The sequence below is a fragment of the Sapajus apella genome, unplaced genomic scaffold, assembly GCF_009761245.1.
Source record: "Sapajus apella isolate SASKATOON/1434 unplaced genomic scaffold, GSC_monkey_1.0 scaffold19, whole genome shotgun sequence".
Taxonomy (NCBI): Eukaryota; Metazoa; Chordata; class Mammalia; order Primates; family Cebidae; genus Sapajus; species Sapajus apella.
This window is the reverse complement of record NW_022436959.1, coordinates 15,557,801-15,580,179: the sequence shown is the minus strand read 5'-3', so window position 1 is coordinate 15,580,179 and position 22,379 is coordinate 15,557,801. Positions and strand designations below refer to the sequence as shown.

At 39.6% G+C, this 22,379-nt stretch overlaps 1 protein-coding gene across 1 annotated transcript in view; it reads left to right on the top strand.

The window, feature by feature from the left end:
• The window catches only part of DNAH11 (dynein axonemal heavy chain 11), a 406,504-nt gene that overhangs the window by 75,680 nt on the left and 308,445 nt on the right, over window positions 1-22,379 (top strand). The window contains exons 15-20 of the mRNA XM_032287021.1: window positions 2,971-3,303; window positions 3,859-4,113; window positions 4,193-4,362; window positions 4,580-4,802; window positions 9,734-9,850; window positions 9,950-10,036. Coding sequence (XP_032142912.1) covers window positions 2,971-3,303; window positions 3,859-4,113; window positions 4,193-4,362; window positions 4,580-4,802; window positions 9,734-9,850; window positions 9,950-10,036 — 1,185 coding nt within the window. The remainder of the gene's footprint in view (window positions 1-2,970; window positions 3,304-3,858; window positions 4,114-4,192; window positions 4,363-4,579; window positions 4,803-9,733; window positions 9,851-9,949; window positions 10,037-22,379) is intronic.

Genomic DNA, 22,379 nt, shown 5'->3' with positions numbered 1-22,379 from the left:
TGTTTCCATAAGTTGGGTCAAGTGATTGTTTTCCTCTTGACTTAGTACATGATGTTGAACCTAGTTCTCAGGCTTCTGGTGAGGCGAGTGGTTTGGGGAAAAGCAGTAGAAATATGGCCAAGGGTGAGGCAGTTTTGCCTTTTGCATGCTGCATCTTTGCTGGCCAGTGGGGTGTCAGTGAGTGGTCTGGAGTCAGAGTTAAAGATAGAGAGAAGAGAGGAGCAGGACCATTGAAGATTGGGTCTGGAAGGGACCTGAGTGATCATTCAGTGATCTAAAGCTCTCTTCTCTTCCTTTTGCTCCCTTTACCCTAATGTGCTAAATATACAGCATTTCTCATCAGTGTGACTGTAGTGTTGTAAACCGGATCTTTTTGTTCAAAATAGTGTGTATGACTATGACATGATGGGAAAGACCCTACCCTGGGAGGTCAAGAGGGCTGGTTTCTAGTCCTAGCTCAGCTATTAACTTCCCGCTAGTGTGACACTGAATGCATATAAGGTCTTTGTTTTCATATCTGTGTTAGTCTGTATTCATATTATTGTGAAGAACTACCTGAGACGGTCATTTATGAAGAAAAGAGGTTTAATTGACTCACAGTTCTACATGGCTTGGGAGGCCTCAGGAAACTTAGAATCATGGCAGAAGGTAAAGGGGAAGCAAGGCTCATCTTACATGGTGACGGGGTGGGGAGAGAGGGAGAGAGAGAGCAGGGGTGGGGGGAGCGCGCACGAGCGAGTGAGCGAGCGCGCAAAGGGGAAGAGCCACACACTTATCAACTAACCAGATCTCATGAGAATTCCATCTAGAGAACAGCAAGTAGCAGGTTGGGGTGGGGAGTCTGCCCCCATGATTCAATCACCCTCCACCAGGCTACAAATTACATGTGGAGATTACAATTCAAGATTAGATTTGGGTGGGGACACAGAGCCAAACCATATCAATATCTTTAAGATAAAGAGACCTAACAAGATGGTCTCTAAGGATTTTTCTTTAGCTCTGAGACCTATACTTTTCCCTTTTAGTACCTACAAAGGGGTCAGGGCAGCTGTGTATACTTCTCTAGGATGTGTACTGCACAATTCCAGGGGTGCATGTCACATGATTACACAGATGTGAATTGTTCCACCTGGCTGGTAGGCAACACAGCATTCCTGAGAAGGAGTAGCTCTTCAATTTGTTTGAGGGCTAGGGTTCTTTCCTCTCTGCCCTGCCTTTTTAGGATCTATACTTACCTCTCTAGTTCTGATTCTTGCTTAAAGCGCATACTGTTGCATCTGGATCATATATCCATGGTAAAGAATAGTCAAAGCAGAAAGTCCACCTTATAGTCAGCTCTCATTCCAATGTCTCCTTTGCTCTGTGCTACAGTTCCTGCCTTGGGCATCTGCTCTCTGGTCTGTATAGACTATGCAAGTTTAGCCACTCTGATAGCCTCTCTGGAATCAACTTTGCTGCCCACCCAACCTTTTGAAACATGTGTCTCTGGGCCAAGCACACTATATGCTCAGCCTGTAGTGGTCTTTAACCATACCTCTGTCTTCAGGCCCTATTTTTGCCCCACTGGCTTGTCCATTATGTCACCCAAACTCTTGGGATATGAGATGCTCAGGTGCAAGAAGCTCATATTGTTGAGGCACAAAGGGAGCTTAGAACTTGCTATTCCACAAGTTGCTTATCATAGATGATTTGCAAAAAAAAAAAAAATTCTTTGTGCTTAAACAGGGTCTGAAAACAATTGGGCTAAACCACATTCAGTGGACTTTATTTTAACTTTTAAGTTGAGGGGAATATGTGTAGGTTTGTTAGATAGGTAAACGTGCATCATGCAGGTTTGTTGTACAAATTATTGTATCACCCAGGTATTAAGCCTGGTACCCATTAGTTATTTTTGCTGATCTTCTCCCTCCTTCCAACCCCCATCCTCCTTTAGGCCCCAGTGTGTGCTGTTCCCCTCTATGTGTCCACGTGTTCTCATCATTTATCTCCCACTTATAAGTGAGAACATGCAGTATTTGGTTTTCTACTCCTGCATTAGTTTGCTGAGGATAATGGCCTCCAGCTCCATCCATGTTCCTGCAAAGGACATGATCTCATTCTTTTTTATGGCTGCATAGTGGTCCATGATGTACATGTACCACATTTTCTTTATCCAGTGTATCATTGATGAGCACTTAGGTTGATTCCATGTCTTTGCTATTGTGAATAGTGCTGCAGTGAACACACATGTGCATGTCTTTATAATAGAATGACGTATATTCCTTTTGGTATGTACCAGTGATGGGATTGCTGGGTCAAATGGTATTTCTGCTTTTAGCTCTTTGAGGAATTTCCACACTGTCTTCTACAGTGGTTGAGCTAATATATAATTTATACTTCTACCAACAGTGTATAAACATTCCTTTTTTTCTGCAACCTCATCAGCATCTGTTATTCTTTGACTTTTCAGTACTAGCCTCAATGGGCTTTAATAAAATAGGTACATTGTGAGTCTCCAAGAAGGGCATAGAGTACACCGTACTTCCCTGACTTGATAATCTTCAGATGTTCCAGAACAGTGTTCTCTGAAGGACCAGTTTGATGGATCTCTTTATTTATAGGGAAGGCCCTGGAAGGCAAAGTCTAAGGACATAGTTAGTGACAGAGCAAAAACTAGAGCCCAGGTCCATTATCTCTAGAATTTATCTGGAGCTAGTGTATTTCCTGTCTGTATCTGAAGATAGCAATCTTTGTAGTGAACTTTCCTTGAAAAAATGACTTTCGAATGTATTTCATGTGTGAACTTAAGGTTCTAAATTCCTGCTTAGATCTTTGACATGTAGCTTAAGGTTGTGCAACTTAGTATTTGAATGTTCCTGTCTTGGGCACAAAAATGCAGTCTCTTCTTTTACAAACTATTTAAATGGAAAGGTTTCGTTTTTATGCTATTTATTTATTTATATTCATCTACTAATACTTGTCTGTTTCTAGGAAAATAGGAAGCTCTTCAAAGCTGATCCCTCTCTGGATACTTGGAAAATTTATGTAGAATTCATTGATGACATTGTGGTGGAAGGCTTTTTTCAGGCTATAATGCATGACTTAGACTTCTTTCTGAAGAATACAGAGAAACAGTTGAAACCGGCACCATTTTTTCAAGCACAAATGATCTTACTGCCTCCCGAGATTGTGTTTAAACCTTCTCTAGACCGAGAGGCTGCGGATGGCTTCTATGATCTGGTAGAAGAAATGCTATGCAATAGTTTTAGAATGTCTGCCCAGATGAACCGAATAGCAACACATCTGAAAATAAAAAATTATCAGGTATTTTCTTAGTAAATGTGTATTTAACTTTCATATTAGTGATTCAAAAACAAATTGTGGCTGGGTGTGGTAGCTCATGCTTGGAATCCCAGAACTTTGGGAGGCAGAGGGAGGAGGATTGCTTCAGCCTAGGAGTTCAAGACTAGCCTAAGCAACATAGCAAGACCATCTCTACAAAAAATTAGAAAAATTAACTAGGTGGGGGGCATGCATCTATAGTCCCAGCTACTCAGGAGGCTCAGGCAGGAGGATTGCTTGAGCCAAGGAGCTAGAGGCTGCACTGAGTTCTCATAAAGCCAGTGCACTTCAGCTCGAGTGATAAAGTGAGACCCTGTCTCAAAAAAACAAACAAACAAAAAACACTGGAAAACAAAACCCGGAACAAATTAGGGTAATGGGAAGCACAAAGAAAACAGAAGTTGGAAAAAGCAACATGATTGTTAATTCTTCTAACCATTCTCCCTTTGAAGAATTACCTTGGTAATGTTATGTTGTAGATAATTGATAGAGCAACATTGGTTTGAATAATAAGTGCTTTGTTTTCCTCTCATTTAGAATGATATGGATAATATGTTAGGCCTGGCAGAGGTCAGGCAGGAGATTATGAACAGAGTGGCAAATGTCATCAAAAAAGTCTTAGATTTTAGAAATACCCTGGAGACCCATGCTTACCTCTGGGTGGATGATCGAGCTGAGTTTATGAAGCATTTTCTCTTGTACGGTCACGCTGTATCTTCAGAGGAAATGGATGCTCATGCAAACGAAGAAATTCCCGAACAACCACCAACTCTTGAGCAATTCAAAGAGCAGGCAAGGAAAACCCTTAGCATTTAATGTAGTGAACTGGCTTTTCATTGAGTTGTTCTAGTTAACTTTTTTCTAACTACAGATCGACATTTATGAAGCTTTATATGTCCAGATGAGCAAATTTGATGACTTCAAAGTGTTTGATAGTTGGTTCAAGGTGGACATGAAGCCTTTCAAAGTGAGCTTGTTAACCATAATTAAGAAATGGAGCTGGATGTTTCAGGAGCATCTTTTGAGATTTGTCATTGACAGGTAGCGTTTGTACTTTGGTATTTGGAATTAAAACTTTATAAACTGCTTTGTAAAACTGAGATGTTACTTTTAAGAGTATTAATATTGCCAATTTCATAATAGAGATAAATAATGTTTAATCAGGTACATAATGAAAATAAGATTCAATCAGAAATCTTATACTAAATGTTTTAATAAACTGAATTTGTGTGTATGTATGTACATATATATTTAATAGTCTGAATGAGCTGCAAGAATTTATAAAGGAGACAGATGCAGGACTTCAGAGAGAATTAAATGAAGATGATCATGATGGTTTAGTTGACATCATGGGGCATCTTCTGGCTGTGAGAAGCCAACAGAAAGTTACTGATGAACTCTTTGAACCTCTAAAAGAAACCATTACCCTCTTGGAAAGCTATGGTCAGAAGATGCCTGAGCAAGTCTATATTCAGCTAGAGGTAAGTGCAGAGGTGAAATAATCATAATTACCATAAATTGAGCGTCTCTTTTTTAGCAAAGTGCTTTACATGTACTGTCTTACAGTATCCTTACAACAATCTATACTGTACACATTTGATGTTATCATTTTACAGGTTATGAATCTGATACTTAAGAAGATTTAATAACTTTCTAAAGGTCACACAAATAGTATATCCTCCTGCCTGAGCTTCCCGAGTAGCTGGGACTACAGGTGCAAGTCACCACACCTAGCTAATGTTTTAATTTTTTGTAGAGATGGTCTTGCTATGCTGCTTAGGCTGGTTTTGAACTCCTGGGCTCAAGCAATCCTCTTGCTTTAGCCTCCCAAAGTTCTGGGATTCCAGGCATGAGCTACCACACCCTGGGTGTGTTCTATGACACCATACTTTTAACCACTGTGCTCCACTGCCTTCTTATTAGAAACTATGTAGGTTATAAATAACCTGTAAGGTGCTTTTTTGAGTTCGCTTTTACCATTTTCAGACATGAAATATATCCATACTTTTTTTCATTAAAAAAAAAAAAAACTACCTGTCAGTTGAGAAGTATTGTAGTCTTGCAAACATATCATGGACATGTTAATAAAGAATAAATAGGCCAGGTGTGGTGGCTCACGCCTGCAATCCCAGCACTGTGAGAGACTGAGGCAGGCCGATCACCTGAGGTCCAGAGTTCGAGACCAGCCTGGCCAACATGGTGAAACCCCTTCTCTACTAAAAACACAAAAGATTAGCCAGGCATGGTGGTACATACCTGTAAATCCCAGCTACTCAAGAGGCTAAGGCAGGAGAATCACTTGAACCCAGGAGGTGGAGGTTGCAGTGAGCTGAGATCATATCACTGCACTCCAGCCTAGGGACAGAGCGAGACTCCATCTCAAAATAATAATAATCATCATAAATAAATGAAACTCAATTTGGATGGGGAAATCACTGTGTTTCCTAAACAGATTTCTATGCCATCCTATCCTCCCGTTTCCATGCTGTAGAAAGATTTGGGAGCTTTTTTAATAACAAAGTCTCTTTAATTATAACTGAAACTATGAACCACAGTTTCACTATTGATGTTCTTTTTCTATGCTAATATTGATAATCTATAAATTGTGTGTGTTTATGTGTCCACACACATACTTATATTTAACCTTGCAATTGTGATCAGTTGGACACATTAACCAAAAAGCTTTCACTGGATTCATCTTGTTTAGTAGTCACAGCACAAAACACAAATTTAGATTTGTTTTCAAGTATTATATGAGTTCATCTTCTCTGCTTGCCTTGACAAGTTTGTTAATATCTAAGACCACACTTCCTTTTTGCTTAAATATGCCTCATGATCCCTCATTTTAAAAATTCCTCTATAATTTCTCCCATCAATTTCCATTTTTTCTTTTTTTATTGAGGTGAAATTTACTATTCAGATAACATATAAAAGTAACCATTTAAAAATATACAATTTAGTACAACATTGCACAACTACCTCCTCTGTCTACTTCCAGAAATTTTCATCGCTCCCAGAAAGAAATCCCATGCCACTTCTCTGTCCCTCCCCATTATCCTCCACCATGCTCCACCAAGCCCTGCCCTCCAACCCTTGGCAGTTGCCAATCTATTTCAGCCTTTATGGGTTCACTTATTCTAGACATTTCATACAGATGGAATCATGCAATATGTGACCCATTGTGTTAGGCCTCTTTGACTTGGTATAATGTTTTCAAGGTTCATGTACATTGTAGCATGTATTAGCATTATATTTCTTTTTATGGGTAAATAACATTCCACTGTATGTCCATACCACAATTTGTTTATCTGCTTGTCTGTTGATGGACTTTTGGGTTGTTTCCGTCTTTGGGCTATTGTCAGTAGTGCTGCTATAAACATTAGTGTGTATTTGTTTGTGTATCTGTTTTCAGTTCCTTTCAGTACACCTAGGAGTGGAATTGCTGGGTAATCTGGTAATTCCATGTTTAACTTTTTGATTCATTGCCAAACGGTTTCTCACAGTGGCTGTTCTGTTTTATATTCTGTCATTTTGCTTTGTAAGGATTAAATGCAGCCAGGTATTTACAAGTGCTCTCTTGACTATGAAGACTATAAGAATGACCGTATGTGAATTGTTAAATTCTATTTAAGCATTAAACTGTCATTAGAGCTTGCAATCCAGTGAGACATCTAGCAAGATGACAAGTTCTAGACAGATAGATACATACCAAGACCAAAAGATAAAACAGTTACAGTAGAAGCGGCTATAAATACTTCTTGTTTCTAGGAAGATTTATATATTCCTTGAATCAGATGCTGGACCTTAAACTATTTCTCACAGGAAGTAGTCATAATGTAAGTAATTGATGAGGGAATTTTAGACATGGCCTCCAGAATTCATATTATAAAAGTTTGGTTCAATCCTTCAGGTGATGGTAGTATTGAAAGTATTAAGCTTTTCAGCATTTCAAAAGCAGGATACAATTTTAGTTGTGTATCAGTAATTTAGACTTGTCAGGAGGAAAAATAAGATTCACAGGCAGTATATGGTATATTTGGAGGGTAACAGGGACCAATTTCATTTTAATTTAAGCAACTTTAAGTGATAGTTACTTTCATTTTCTCTTTTATTATTTTGAGAAGTCATAACACTCAGCAAATACTTGTCTATGCTTAGTTCTGTGTGAAAACACCCCGAAGTCTGGCTGTGCCTACTAAGAGCTGAAGTATGATTTCCTTAAAGTCAAGGGGACTCAACACCGGCACTTTGGTCTTTCTGCTGGTGCACCATCTCTTCAGTCTTCTGCCTCTTTCCATTGCTGTTAGACCCATTTTAATTCAATTCTTGTTATGCCTCACTTCAATCACAGCAGTTACTCCTTAATTCATCCCATTCCTTTTCACACCCCACCCACAATATACTCTGATACAAGATGAATATTCTAATCTGCAGGATTTATCCAGTCGCTTTTCTGCTCAGAAACCTTCACTAACTTTGCCTACCTTCCCGAACGCTGTCCAGCTTCCATAAGAGCTCACACACTCATGCCGTCCTGTATTGGTTGTCATACCTCAAGGGATCTCACCCTAATCTTTGCCTGTTGGAATCTAGTCATTTTGTTGAGCCTCAATTTCAATGTTACCTCATCCTTGATTGGATCATCTGACTTAGCGAGGCTTTGGAGATCATTTGATCTTTTGGGTTTCAAGAAAATTTATTTTTATCAAGTAAAAACTGGTTTGGTATCCCCAAATATAATGCAGGTCTGTTGTGTTTGAAGAGGGGTAAGGGGGCCTGAGCTCATGGATGTGATTTCTTCCTGGCTTCCCAGCCATGGCCTCTGAAGGAACCCCATGCAATACTTAGGCTCCACGGAATGGAATTGGAAATGCAAAGTGACACTCTGTACAGAGGAGGATGCAGAATTTTGATGAGAAGCCGCAAGAGGGAAGGACAAGGGGGTTTAGAGCCCAGGTCCCTTAGTTCCTGAGCTGGTTTGGTATTCCTGTCATGACACCATGTTGTCTCCCAACTGTTTTGGTTCCATAACACATAGCCCTTCTGATAGACATTCTGTTGTGTAGAATAGTTATTGTTTGTGACCCTCGCTTACTCTGATAGATGATAAAACAATTTAAGTCAGAGAATGTGTTTTACCTTTTAGCACCCTGTTCACTATTCAAATAGTATTTAGACTTAGCACAACGCGTTCTTCATAATTACTGAATCATTTATCAAATGTTTATTGAGGGTTACAAGATAGTCTTTAGAACCTTTGAATTTTGCACTTCAGCTATACAAGTAGAGTTCCATCACTATGGGTGGTTTTGTATGACAAAACAATTTCAGTTTCCCAGGAGATGACCCAGAGGAACAATGCTTTGTTAGCGGGGACACAAGAAATGCTTTTCAATGGTAGTTATGCTCCATGCATGGCTCCTCAGAGAAAATAACTTGCTTTTGTCCTATTTGCATTGTAGGCAGGGAGAGCGGAGTTGAGTTGGTACCTGAACTATTTATTGTGTTTTTTGTCCTACATAGAGTAGGAATTAACCTTTCTTCCCTTTGCCTCTTCTCCCTTCAAAAAATCCTGATCACCTAAAATAAACCCAACCTCAATGCTCCATCAAGGAGGAGAATGTACAGAGCTTTGAGAGCTAGAGAAAAGCAGAGGATGTGATTGATTCACATTTTCATCCTTGCCCCACCATTTTCAAAGCATATTTTTTTTCACTTGCCAGATTACTTAACTTGGCTGGCTTCCATTTCTAGTTGTTAGAGATCAGCAAAGTCATTTCCAGAGCATTTTAATTTTATTCCCACAGCAGCAAAAAAAATTGGGAGATTTGTGTTTATTTTGAAAAGATTGCCATGAATTCTGAGATGAGAACAATTCTGGTACATGCTTTGGTTCTGAACCCAGCAGTGCCAGTGAATCAGCCCTAGTTCTAAGCCTTTTCATAACTTTCATCTTTTTTTTTTTTTTTGATAAACTGATTATGTAAGAATGAAAAGATGTCATGGGTTAGTGTAAAGAAATTACAATCATTTACCTGGGTATGGTTGCTCATGCCTATAATCCCAGCACTTTGGGAGTCAAAGACAGGTGAATCACTTGAGCTCCCAAGTTCAAGACCAGCGTGAGCAACATGGTGAAACCGTCTCTACAAAAAACAGAAGTATACCCAGGCGTGGTAGTGCACATCTGTAGTTCCAGCTACTCAGGAGAGTGAGGTGGGAGGATTGCTTGAACCCAGGAGGTGAAGGTTTCAGTGAGGTGAGATCATGCCAGTGCATTCCAGCCTAGGGGATAGGGCCAGACCTTGTCTCAAGAGAGGAAAAAAAAAAGATATTACAGTAATTTAATCCTATAGGGTTGATTTGTTTTAGGAATTGAAGTAGTTTCCCATTTATACCTTTGCTTTTGCAGGAATTACCTGAAAGATGGAAAACTACTAAAAAGATCGCAGCAACTGTCAGACATGAAGTCTCACCCCTCCATAATGCCGAAGTCACTCTGATAAGGAAAAAATGTATTTTGTTTGATGTAAGCTAGTTACCAAGTTTTTGCTTTAAGAAAAGTTTTACAAGGATAATTGAAGTATTTGTTTGAAAATCACTTTTTTTTTTTTCCCCCACTAATCAGGGAAAGCAGGCAGAGTTCAGAGAGAGATTCAGATGCTATGCCCCTCTTGGATTTAATGCAGAAAATCCATACACAGCACTTGATAAGGTAATACAGATCTGAAATATCTTGTGTGCATTACAGTAGCCGCTTTAAAAAATATAAGTTTAGACACAAAATACTGCCGCATACTGCCTTCGTTTAGCCGTTACAGGAATTATTTAAAACCCAGTTATAAGCAATTTTCCCACAAGTAAATTGCATTGTATTCGAAATCATGCCTCCCACGCCATCATCATCTCTGTATTAGTCAGGGTTCTCTAGAGGGACAGGACTAATAGGATAGATGTATATATGAAAGGGAGTTTTATTAAGGACTGTTGACTCACACCATGACAAGACAAAGTCCCACAACAGGCTATCTCCGAGCTGAGGAGCAGGGAAGCCAGTCTGAGTCCCCAAATCTCAAAAGCAGGGAAGCCAACAGTACGGCCATCAGTCTGTGGCCAAAGGCCTGAGAGACCCTAGCAAACCACTTGTTTAGATCCAAGAGCCCTAAAGCTCAAGAACTTGGAGTCCAGTGTTCAAGGACAGGAAGCATCCAGTATGGGAGAAAGATGGAGGCCAGAAAGACTCATCCAGCCTAGTCCTTTCACATTCCTCTGTCTACTTTTATCCTAGCTGTGCTGGCAGCTTAGATGGTGCCCACCAAGATTGTGGGTAGGTCTGCCTCTTCTGGTCCACGGACTCAAATGTTAATCTCCTTTCACAGCACCCTAACAGACACCTCCAGGAACAATACTTTATATCCTTCAGTCCAATCAAGTTGACACTAAATATATATATATATATATATATATTTAAATTATACTTTAGATTCTGGGGTACATGTGCAGATCATGCAAGATTGTTGCATAGGTACATTCATGGCAAGGTGGTTTGTTGTCACCATCCCCCCATCACCTATACCTGACATTTCTCCCCATGTTATCCCTCCTCAACCCTCCCTCCCACTATCCCTTCTGAAGCTTCCCCTCAACGTACCCCAGTGTGCGATGCTCCCCTCTTTGTGTCCAAGTGTTCTCATTGTTCAACATCCGCCTGTGAGTGAGAACATGGGGTGTTTGGTTTTCTGTTCTTGTGTCAGTTTGCTGAGAATCGTGGTTTCTAGTTTCATCCATGTCTCTACAAAGTACACAAACTCATCGTTTTTTATGAATGCATAGTATTTCATGGTGTATGTGTGCCACATTTTTTTCCTCCAGTCTATCATCGATGGGCATTTGGATTGGTTTCAGGTCTTTGCTATTGTAAACTGCGACACAGTGAACCTATGTGTGCACGTATCTTTATGATAGAACAATTTATAATCCTTTGGGTATGTACCTGGTAATGGGATTGCTGGGTCAAATGGAATTTCTATTTCTGGATCCTTGAGGACTCGCCACACTGTCTTCCATAATGGTTGAACTAATTTACGCTCCCACCAACAGTGTAAAAGTGTTGCTATTTCTCCACATCCTCTCCAGCATCTGTTGTCTCCAGAATTTTTAATGATCACCATTCTAACTGGTGTGAGGTGGTATCTCAATGTGGTTTTGATTTGCATTTCTCTAATGACCAGTGATGATGAGCATTTTTTTATGTGTTTGTTGGCTGCATATTTGTCTTCTTTTGAAAAGTGGCTATTCATATCCTTTGCCCACTTTTGAATGGGTTTATTTTTCTTTTTGTAAATCTGTTTCAGTTCTTTGTAGATTCTGTATATTAGCCATTTATATGATGCGTAGATTGCAAAAATTTTTTCCCATTCTGTTGGTTGCCAGTTTAATGATTGTTTCTTTTGCTGTGCTGAAGCTCTTAAGTTTAATTAGGTCCCTTTTGTCTATTTTGGCTTCTGTTGCCATTGCTTGTGGTGTTTTAGTCATGAAGTCCTTGCCTGTGCCAATGTCCTGAATGGTTTTACCTAGGTTTTCTTCTAGGGTTTTACGGTGTTCTTAGGTTTAAATCTTTAATTCATCTGGAGTTAATTTTTGTGTAAGGTGTCAGGAAGGGGTCCAGTTTCAGCTTCCTGCATATGGCTATCCAGTTTTCCCAACACCATTTATTAAACAGGGAATCCTTTCCCCATTGCTTGTTTTTATCCAGTTCATCAAAGATCAGATGGTTGTAGATGTGTGGCGTTGCTTCCAAGGCCTCTGTTCTGTTCCATTCGTCTATATCTCTGTTTTGGTACCAGTACCATGCTGTTTTGATTACCGTAGCCTTGTAGTATAGTTTGTAGTCAGGTAGCTTGATGCCTCCAGCGTTGTTCTTTTTGCTTAGAATTGTCTTGGCTATGTGGGCTCTCTTTTGGTTCCATATGAAGTTTAAAGTGGATTTTTCCAGTTCTGTGAAGAAGGCTAATGGAAGCTTGATGGGGATAGCATTGAATCTATAAATTACTTTGGGCAGTATGGCCATTTTGACAATATTGAGTCTTCCTAACCATGAGTGGAATGTTTTTCCATCTGTTTGTATCCTCTCTTATTTTTTTGATCAGTTTTTTTGTAGTTCCCCTTGAATAGATCTTTTACCTCCTTTGTTAGTTTTATTCCTAGGTATTTTTTTCTCTTTGTAGCAATTGCAAATGGGAGTTTGTTCTTGATATGGCTCTTTGTTTGTCTGTTACTGGTGTATAGGAATGCCTGTGATTTCTGCACATTGATTTTATATCCTTAGATTTTGCTGAAGTTGCTTATCAGCTTAAGGAGAGTTAGGGCTGACATGATGGAGTCTTCTTAATATACAATCATGTTAACTGCGAATAGAGACAATTTGACTTCTTCCTTTCCTAAATGAATACACTTTATTTCTTTTTCTTGCCTAATTGCTCTGGTTAGAACTTCCAATACTATACTGAATAGGAGTGGTGAGAGAGGACATCCTTGTCTAGTGCCAGTTTTTAAAGGGAATGCTTCTAATTTTTGCCCATTCAGTATGATATTGGCTGTGGGTTTGTCATAAATAGTTTTTATTGTTTTGAGATACATTCCATCGATACCTAGTTTGTTGAGAGTTTTTAGCATACAGGGCTGTTGAATTTTGTCAAAGGCCTTCTCTGCATCTGTTGAGATAATCATGTGATTTTTGTCTTTGGTTCTGTTTATGTGGTGAATTACGTTTATAGGTTTGCGTATGTTGAAGCAACCTTGTATCCCCGGAATGAATTGTGATGGAAACGCTTTTTGATGTGCTATTGGATTCGGTTTGCCAGTATTTTATTGAAGATTTTTTCATCTGTGTTCATCTTGGACATTGGCCTGTAGTTTCCTTTTTTAGTTGTGTCTCTGCCAGATTTTGGTATCAGGATGATTTGGTCTAATGGAAAGAGTTAGGGAGGATTCCCACTTTTTGTATTGTTTGGAATAGTTTCAACAGGAATAGTACCAGCTCCTCCTTGTATGTCTGGTAGAATTTGGCTGTGAACCCAACTGGACCTGGACTTTTTTTGGTCGGTAGGCTATTAATTGCTGCTTCGACTTCCGACCTTGTTGTTGGTCTATTCACGGTTTCAACTTCTTCTTGGCTTAGTCTTGGCAGTGTGCAAGTGTCCAGGAATTTATGTCTTCCATATTTACTGGTTTATGTGCATAGAGTTGTTTGTAATAATCTCTGATGGTAGTTTGTATTTCCGAGGAATCAGTAGTGATCTACCCTTTACCATTTTTTTAAATTGCATTTTAGGTTTTGGGGTACATGTGAAGAACATGCAAGATTGTTGCATAGGTACACACACGGCAGTGTGATGTGCTGCCTTCCTCCCCATCACGTATATCTGGCATTTCTCCCCATGCTGTTTCTCCCCAACTCCCCAACCCCTACTGTCCCTCCCCTGTTTCACCCCTGACAGACCCCAGTGTATGAAGCTTCCCCTCTGTGTCCATGTGTTCTCATTATTCAACACCGACCTGTGAGTGAGAACATGCGGTGTTTGATTTTCTGTTCTTGGGTCAGTTTGCTGAGAATGATGGTTTCCAGGTTCACCCAAGTCCCTGCAAAGGACACGAACTCATCGTTTTTGATGGCTGCATAATATTCCATGGTGTATACATGCCACATTTTCCCTGTCCAGTCTATCATCGATGGGCATTTGGGTTGGTTCCAGGCCTTTGCTATTGTAAACTGTGCTGCAGTGAACATTCATGTGCATATGTCCTTATAGTAGAATGATTTATAATCATTTGGATATATACCTCGTAATGGAATTGCTGGTTCAAATGGAATTTCTATTTCTAGGTCCTTGAGGAATCGCCACACTGTCTTGCACAATGGTTGAACTAATTTACACTCCCACCAATAGTGTAAAAGTGTTCCTATTTCTCCACATCCTCTCCGGCATCTGTTGTCTCCAGATTTTTTAATGATTGCCATTCTATCTGGCATGAGATGGTATCTCAATGTAGTTTTGATTTGCATTTCTCTAATGATCAGTGATGATGAGCATTTTTTCATATGTTTGTTGGCCTCATGTATGTCTTATTTTGAAAAGTGTCTGTTCATATACTTCATCCACTTTTGAATGGGCTTATTTTTTTCTTGTAAATCTGTTTCAGTTCTTTGTAGATTCTGGATATCAGCCCTTGTCAGATGGGTAGACTGCAAAAATTTTTTCCCATTCTGTTGGTTGCCAATTCACTCTAATGACTGTTTCTTTTGCTGTGCAGAATCTGTAGAGTTTGATTAGGTCCCATTTGTCTATTTTGGCTTTTGTTGTCAATGCTTTTGGTGTTTTGGTCATGAAGTCCTTTCCTATGCCTATGTCTTGAATGGTTTTGCCTAGATTTTCTTCTAGAGTTTTTATGGTGTTAGGTTTTGTGTTTAAATCTTTAATCCATCTGGAGTTAATTTTAGTGTAAGGTGTCAGGAATGGGTCCAGTTTCTGGTTTCTGCCCACTGCTAGCCAGTTATCCCATCACCATTCATTGAACAGGGAATCCTTTCCTCATTGCTAGTTTTTGTCAGGTTTGTCAAAGGTCAGATGGTTGTAGATGTGTGGTGTTGCCTCTGAGGCCTCTGTTCTGTTTCATTGTTCTTATCTCTGTTTTGGTACCAGTACGCTGTTTTGAATACTGTAGCCTTGTAGTATATTTTGAAGTCCAGTAGTGTGATGCCTCCTGCTTTGTTCTTTTTGCTTAGAATTGACTTGGCTATGTGGGCTCTCTTTTGGTTCCATATGAAGTTTAAAGTGGTTTTTTCCAGTTCTCTGAAGAAAGTCATTGGTAACTTGATGGGGATAGTGTTGAATCTGTAAATTACTTAGGACAGTATGGCCATTTTCACGATATTGATTCTTCCCAGCCATGAACATCATGAACATGGAATGTTTCTCCATCTGTTTGTGTCCTCTCTTATTTCGTTGAGCAGTGGTTTGTAGTTCTCTTTGAAGAGATCCTTCACGTTCCTTGTTAGTTGTATTCCTAGGTATTTTATCCTCTTTGTAGCAATTGTGAATGGCAGTTTGTTCTTGATTTGGCTCTCTTTAAGTCTGTTATTGGTGTATAGGAATGCTTGTGATTTTTGCACATTGATTTTGTATCCTGAAACTTTGCTGAAGTTGCTTATCAGTTTCAGGAGATTTCGAGCTGAGAAGATTGGCTCTTCTAGATACGCAATTATGTTGTCTGCAAATAGAGACCATTTGACTTCCTCCTTTCCTATTTGAATACCCTTTCTTTTTTTTTCTTGCCTGATTGCTCTGGCTACAAATTCCAATACTATATTGAATAGGAGTGGTGAGAGAGCACTTGTCTAGTGCCAGGTTTCAAAGGGAATGCTTCCAGTTTTTGTCATAAATAGCTTTCATTATTTTGAGATATGTGCCATTGATACCTAGTTTATTGAGGGTTTTAGCATAAAGGGCTGTTGAATTTTGTCAAAGACCTTCTCTGCATCAATTGAGATAATCATGTGGGTTTTGTCTTTGGTTCTGTTTATGTGGTGATTTATGTTTATAGACTTGTGTATGTTGAAGCAGCCTTGCATCCCTGGGATGAATCCTACTTGATCATAGTGGATAAGCTTTTTGATGTGCTGTTGCAGTTGGCTTGCCAGTATTTTGTTGAAGGTTTTTGCATCTATGTTCATCATGGATATTGGCCTGAAGTTTTCTTTTCTGGCTGAGTCTCTGCCAGGTTTTGGTATCAGGATGATGTTGGTCTCATAAAATGATTTGGGAAGGATTCCCTCTTTTTGCATTGTTTGAAATACTTTCAGAAGGAGTATTACCAGCTCCTCTTTGTAGAGTTTTTAAAATCTTGCTCCTCTAGTTCTTTCAATTTTGACAATAGGATGTTAATTTTAGATTTTTCATTGTTTTTCATGTGGGCAATTATTGCTATAGATTTCCCTCTAGACACTGCTTTAAATGTGCCCTCGAGATTCTGGTATATTGTGTCCTTGTTCTCGTTGGTTTTGAAGAACGTCTTTATTTCTGCCTTCATTTCATTGTTTATCCAGTCACCGTTCAGGAGCCAGTTATTTGGTTTCCTTGAAGTTGTGAGGTTTTGAGTTAGTTTCTTAATCCTGAGAGCTAATTTGATTGCACTGTGGTCTGAGAGACTGTTTGTTATGATTTCTGTTCTTTTGCATTTGCTGAGGAGTGATTTACTTCCAATTATGTGGTCAATTTTAGTGTAAGTGCAATGTGGTGCTGAGAAGAATGTATATTCTGTGGCTTTGGGGTGGAGCTTTCCGTAGATGTCTGTTAGGTCCACTTGTTCCAATTTTGCATTCAAGTCCTGTATATCTTTGTTGATTTTCTGTCTCCTTGATCTGTGTAATGTTGACAATGGAGTGTTAAAGCCCCCCGTTATTATTGTGCAGGAATCTAAGTCTGTTTGTAGGTCATTAAGAACTTGCTTTATGTATTGTGTGTTCCTGTATTGGATGCACATATGTTTATGATAGTTAGCTCTTCTTGTTGTATTGATCCTTTCACCATTATGTAGTGTCCTTCTTTGTCTCTTCTGATCTTTGTTGGTTTAAAGTTGATTTTATCAAAGACTAAAATTGCAACCCCTGCCCTTCTTTTTGGTTTCCATTTGCTTGGTAGATCTTCTTCCATCCCTTTATTTTGAGTCTATTTGTGTCCTTGTGTGTGAGATTGGTTTTGACTTTTTACCCAGTTTGCCAGTCTGTGTCTTTTGATTGGGACATTTAGGCCATTTACATTTAATGTTAATATTGTTATGTGTGAATTTGATCCTGATTACTGGTTGTTTGTTTTGCCTGTTGGTCCATGCAGTTTCCTCATTGCATCATTGGTCTTTTCCATTTGGTTCGTTTTTGCAGTGGCTGGTACTGGATTTTTTTTCTGTGTTTAGTGCTTCCTTCAGGAGCTCTTGTAGGGCAGGTCTGGTGGTGATGAAATCTCTCAGTAATTGCTTGTCCATAAAGGATTTTATTTCTCCTTCACTTATGAAGCTAGTTTGGCTGGATATGAGACTGTGGGTTGAAAGTTCTTTTCTTTAAGGATGCTGAATATTGGTACCCACAGTCTTCCGGCATGTAGGGTTTCTGCTGAGAGAGCCGCTGTGAGTCTGATGGGCTTTCCTTTGCGGGTGATTCGAGCTTACTTTCTGGCTGCCCTTAGCACTTTTTCCTTCACTTCAATCCTGGTGAGTCTGACGATTATATGCCTTGGGGTTGCTCCTGTTGCGGAGTATCTCTGTGGTGGTCTTCGTATTTCCTGAATTTGAATGTTGGCCTGATTTGCTAGGTTGGGGAAGCTCTCCTGGATAATATTTTCAAGAGTGTTTTCCAGCTTGGATTCCTTTTCCCTGTCCTTTTCAGTTATACCGATCAAGTGTAGATTAGGGCATTTCACATAATTCCATATTTCTTGGAGGCTTTGTTCATTTCTTTTCATTCTTTTTTCTCTTTTTTTTTCCTTCTCTTTTTATTTCATTGATTTGATCTTTGATCTCTGATATCCTTTCTTCTGCTTGATTGATTCAGCTGTTGAAACTTGTGTATGCTTCACGAAGTTCTTATGCTGTGTTTTTTCAGCTCCATCAAGTCGTTTATGTTCTTCTCTAGGCTGATTATTCTAGGTAGCATTTCATCTAATCTTTTTTCAAGGCTTTTAGTTTCTTTGCATTGGGTTAAAACATGTTCTTTTAGCTCAGAGAAGTTCGTTATTACCCATCTTCTGAAGCCTGCTTCTGTCAGCTAGTCAAAATCATTTTTTGACCTGTTTTGTTGCCATGCTGGTGAGTCATGATCTCTCTGGGGAGGAGAGGCATTCTGGACTTTGATGTTTTCATCCTTTTTGTGCTGGTTTCTTCCTATCTTCTCTGGGTGGACGTTACTTCTCCTATATGAGGCTTTTTTTTTTTTTTTTTAACGCAGATGTCAGTGTGCCACCTGAGACAGTGTGTCCATTGTCTGCCTGTGAAGGCACTGCTGGGCTGTCTCAGTCTCAGCCAGGCTGCTGTTTGTTCTTCACCTGGTTTCCTTACTGGTGGGGTTAGCCCCGCCTTCCCAATGGTGGGCTCTTTCCCTCTGCAGAGTCTGCTGTTCCCAGGTGGAGCATGTGTTAACTGTGGAACTCTCCTGGGAGAGGGACTCCAGTTGCTGGATCTTGTTGGGGAGGGGCCTGTCTGGCTGTATCCCCCTCCCCACTTTCAACTCTCCCTTCTGTGGGACAGGCAGTTCCTTTTTGCAGGCTTTCTCAGTATTAGTCCAAATCTCCACTCTGGTCTGTGCTAACAAAGCACTGAACTGGCCAGGGCTGCTGGCCTGGGCTGTCGCCTGGGTCTGCAACTCTGGGTGATTCTCAGCAAGGCAGCGTTTTCCTAGTCTGTGTGCTGCTGAAGTCTCGGAGTGAATTGTTGTATCAGATTAAGAGAACCGAGAAGGATCAATGCCCCCCAATCCTCCATGCCTGATACACTTTCCAGGTGGGGCAGTGCCCTGTCTTGCTTTGGCTGGATGCCTTTGGGCTGCTTTCACTACCTTTTTGTGTGGGTTAATCCCGCTGTTCAACCAGTCCCTTTAAAACAAAACCAGTACCTCGCTTGGAGATGTGGATATCGCTCTGGCTCTGTCTCACTCATAGCTGTACTCTGGAGAAACTTCCTTTTGACACTTCCCAAGAATCGACACTCAGTGCTAACTATCAAAATCATCATAGTAATCATACTAGAGAGAATAACAACTACTCTTATTTTTTGAGCACTTACTATATATCAAGAATTTTGTGAAGCATGTGACTTACATTACTGCTTTTTAATTCTCATAGTGTTTCTATGATATGGCTTGTATTAATTTTCCTATTTCAAAAAAAAAAAAGCTTGTATAATTAAGTAATTCCTTATAGATTTGTGTAGGTGACACAACTAGGATTACCATTCTGGCTATCTGAACTTTTTTTTTTTTTTAATCAGAAATTTTAACCACTGTATGCCTTCTCTTGTGATGCTTTTGCTCATAGCTTTTAACTATAGTCAGTGAAGCCCATAACATTCTTAACCCTGTACATGAAAGTTGTTGAATCATTCAGTCCTGGTTTATAGTGAACAACTGTACTTTATTACAGTTGACTATAAGAATGAATATGGTGGGTGAAGAATCCAAATGGTAATTCATAGAACACATGAAAATATGTTTTAAACTTTTATTAGAAAAATCATGTCTTTGTTTCTCTAGGAACTTAGCACCCATAATAAGAAAATAATTGTTTGAAGTCTAGATTCAGGAGCTGGGCACCTTTACGAGTTGCTCATCTAGCCTGTCACCCTGATTTCACTTAATGCTGGAATAGTCTTTCCTCCTTACCCGGGTGCAGCTGACAGAGCCCTTACCTCTCCTTCTAAATTTTGGGTTGAATTTAGATTTAATTGCTTTAAACTTATTCAGAAAACACTATTCAATAGCATCATGTTGCCTCTTTCACTTGGCAGAAGAAAATTGGTTAATATATTCATTGAAAAGGGAGTAGGCTAGAGTATGCTAATATCCTTTTTTTTTTTTTTTAAGATTATGTCTAAATTGCAGGTGGTCTGAACAGATTGTGGATGGGGAAACGTTTTTACTTGACTAACCAACATGCTCTATGTAAACATTTACTACAGTTATTTATTGAATTTTATCGTGTTCATGCTATACTATAACAGCATATAGTTACATATTTAAAAGTCAGAGATGCTTATGCCTTTAAGTACAGGGATATTTTGAATGTAGTAGGGCTGGGTGCACTTTTTCTTGAAGTCATGTCCTTGGTGTGCTTGTTCAGACATATCTAATATTAATCTAGTTACAGTCAGCTAAAGGCACATGTATACTTGTTCTGGGCTGGTATGGTGGACCTGGTCCTGAAGGTATCTCAGTCCACAAGACAGAAACCACTGATCTTCCATGAATAAGGGTAACGGTACAGTGAATCTCTCCCATTAAAATGAGGTTTCCTGGTAAAGTGCTTCCATTTCTTCATAGCCAGAGATATAGTAACCGCATAATAACCAGTTGAATTATCATATTGGATATTTCTTCCTTTCCTTTCTTTTCCTTTTGTTTTTCTTGCCTTTTCTGTTCCTTTACTTTGACAGTCTCACTCTGTCACCCAGGCTCTGTGCAATGGCATGATCTGAGCTCACTACAATGTCAACCTCCCAGGTTGAAGCGATTCTCCTGCCTCAGCCTCTTGTGTAGCTTGGGACCACAGACACACACCACTGCACCCACCTAATTTTTGTATTTTTAGTAGAGACAGGGTTTCGTTATATTGGCCAGGCCGGTCTTGAACTCCTGACCTCCAGTGATATGCCTGCCTCAGCCTCTCAACGTGCTGGGATTACAAGCATGAGCCACTGTGCCCAGCCATAACTGGGTATATGTTTCTAGGAATAATGGTATTAGTATAAGTAATAGGAAAAAAAATGATTAAAAGTAAATAAAAGGGAAGTTGGTTTTGAAGATTACGGTAGACCAGACATTTTTTAAAGTTCTCTTTTGTAAAACAGATGCTGAATACATATTTACAAATGTATAATTTTTAAACTATTGTTGAGCTTACAAGAACATAAGACACATCTCTAAAGGGCAAGAAAAAGTAGAGACAAATGCAGAGGCCTGTGCTGCTATAGTGACAATGAAAATATCAAGTCTAGAACTATGAGATTAAGTTTCTCAGGGGGAACTAGAAGATGCTCTTAAGGGTGATACCCTCATTGGAGAGTGGGCTAGGGAAGGTCTGCAGCCTGCAAAGGAAGCCTGTGAGATTGCTATGGGTCTTCACTAATGCTCAGAGTAGGGTGACAAAACAAGAAAAGGATACTCTGGGAGTTTGTAAACATATTCCTGTTCTCACAAGGGTCTTTGATCCAGTTTTATACTACCCCTATGATTAAGGAATATCTAAGCCAGGAAATTGACATGGTTACAAGTACCTCTTTCTACTAGTGGAAGCAAACCTAAATCATCTCTTTCAAAAAGCATTCTCATTCAGTCTCTTCAGGGCATCCAACAGATTAATAAGTTCAGTCACATATGAGTCCACAGTAGAACAGTAAACACCATTATGCCTAAGAGTCAGTTGAAAGAAAGCACAGATAGAGATCCATGCAAAGCTTCAGATATTAGAAGAAAATAAAAGATAATATTGATAAAAATGAGCAAGTTCTCAGCTTTGAGACCATCAACAATGATCAGTTGAATTTGAAAAAGGGCCAGATACTTACGGAAATGAAAAATACATTTGTGAAAATCAAAAAGCAACTCAGCAGATGTGTTAAAGAGCTCGTTAAAATTGGGCAGAGAATTAGTGAAATGCAAATTACATTGGAAGAAAGCACTTAGAATGCAGGCATAGGTGTAAGGACATGGAAAATATAAAAGAGCTTAAGAGACACGCAGAAGTTAGAATGCCATCCAGCTCTTTTACTTGTACTTCATGTAAGGGAGAATGAACAGAATGCAGTCTGCAAGATAATACCTGAGACTTCCAAAGGAATAGTTGTGATGGTTAAATTTAGGTGTCAACTTGACTGGATGAAGGGATACCTACAGAGCTGGTAGAATGTAATTTCTGGGTGTGTCTATGAGGATACGGTAGAGACTGGTTTGTGAGTTGATGGACAGGCTGGGGAAGATCCACCTGCAGTGCAGGTGGGCACTGTCCAGTTGGCTAGGGGCCCAGATAGAAGGAAAAGGCAGAGGAGAGGCAAATTCGCTGTCTCCCCTGGAAATGGAATACCTTCTTCTGGTCTTGCACATCAGAATTCCAGTGTCCCTGGACTTAGGACTCCAGGACTTGAACCTACAGCTCCCCACCCTCAGCATCTGGTTCTCAGGCCTTTGGCCCCAGACTGAGGATTACACTATCAGCTTTCCTGTTTTTGCTGCCTTTGGAATTGGACTGAGCTACACTACTGGCATCTGGTTTTCCAGCTTGCAAATGGCTTATTGTGAG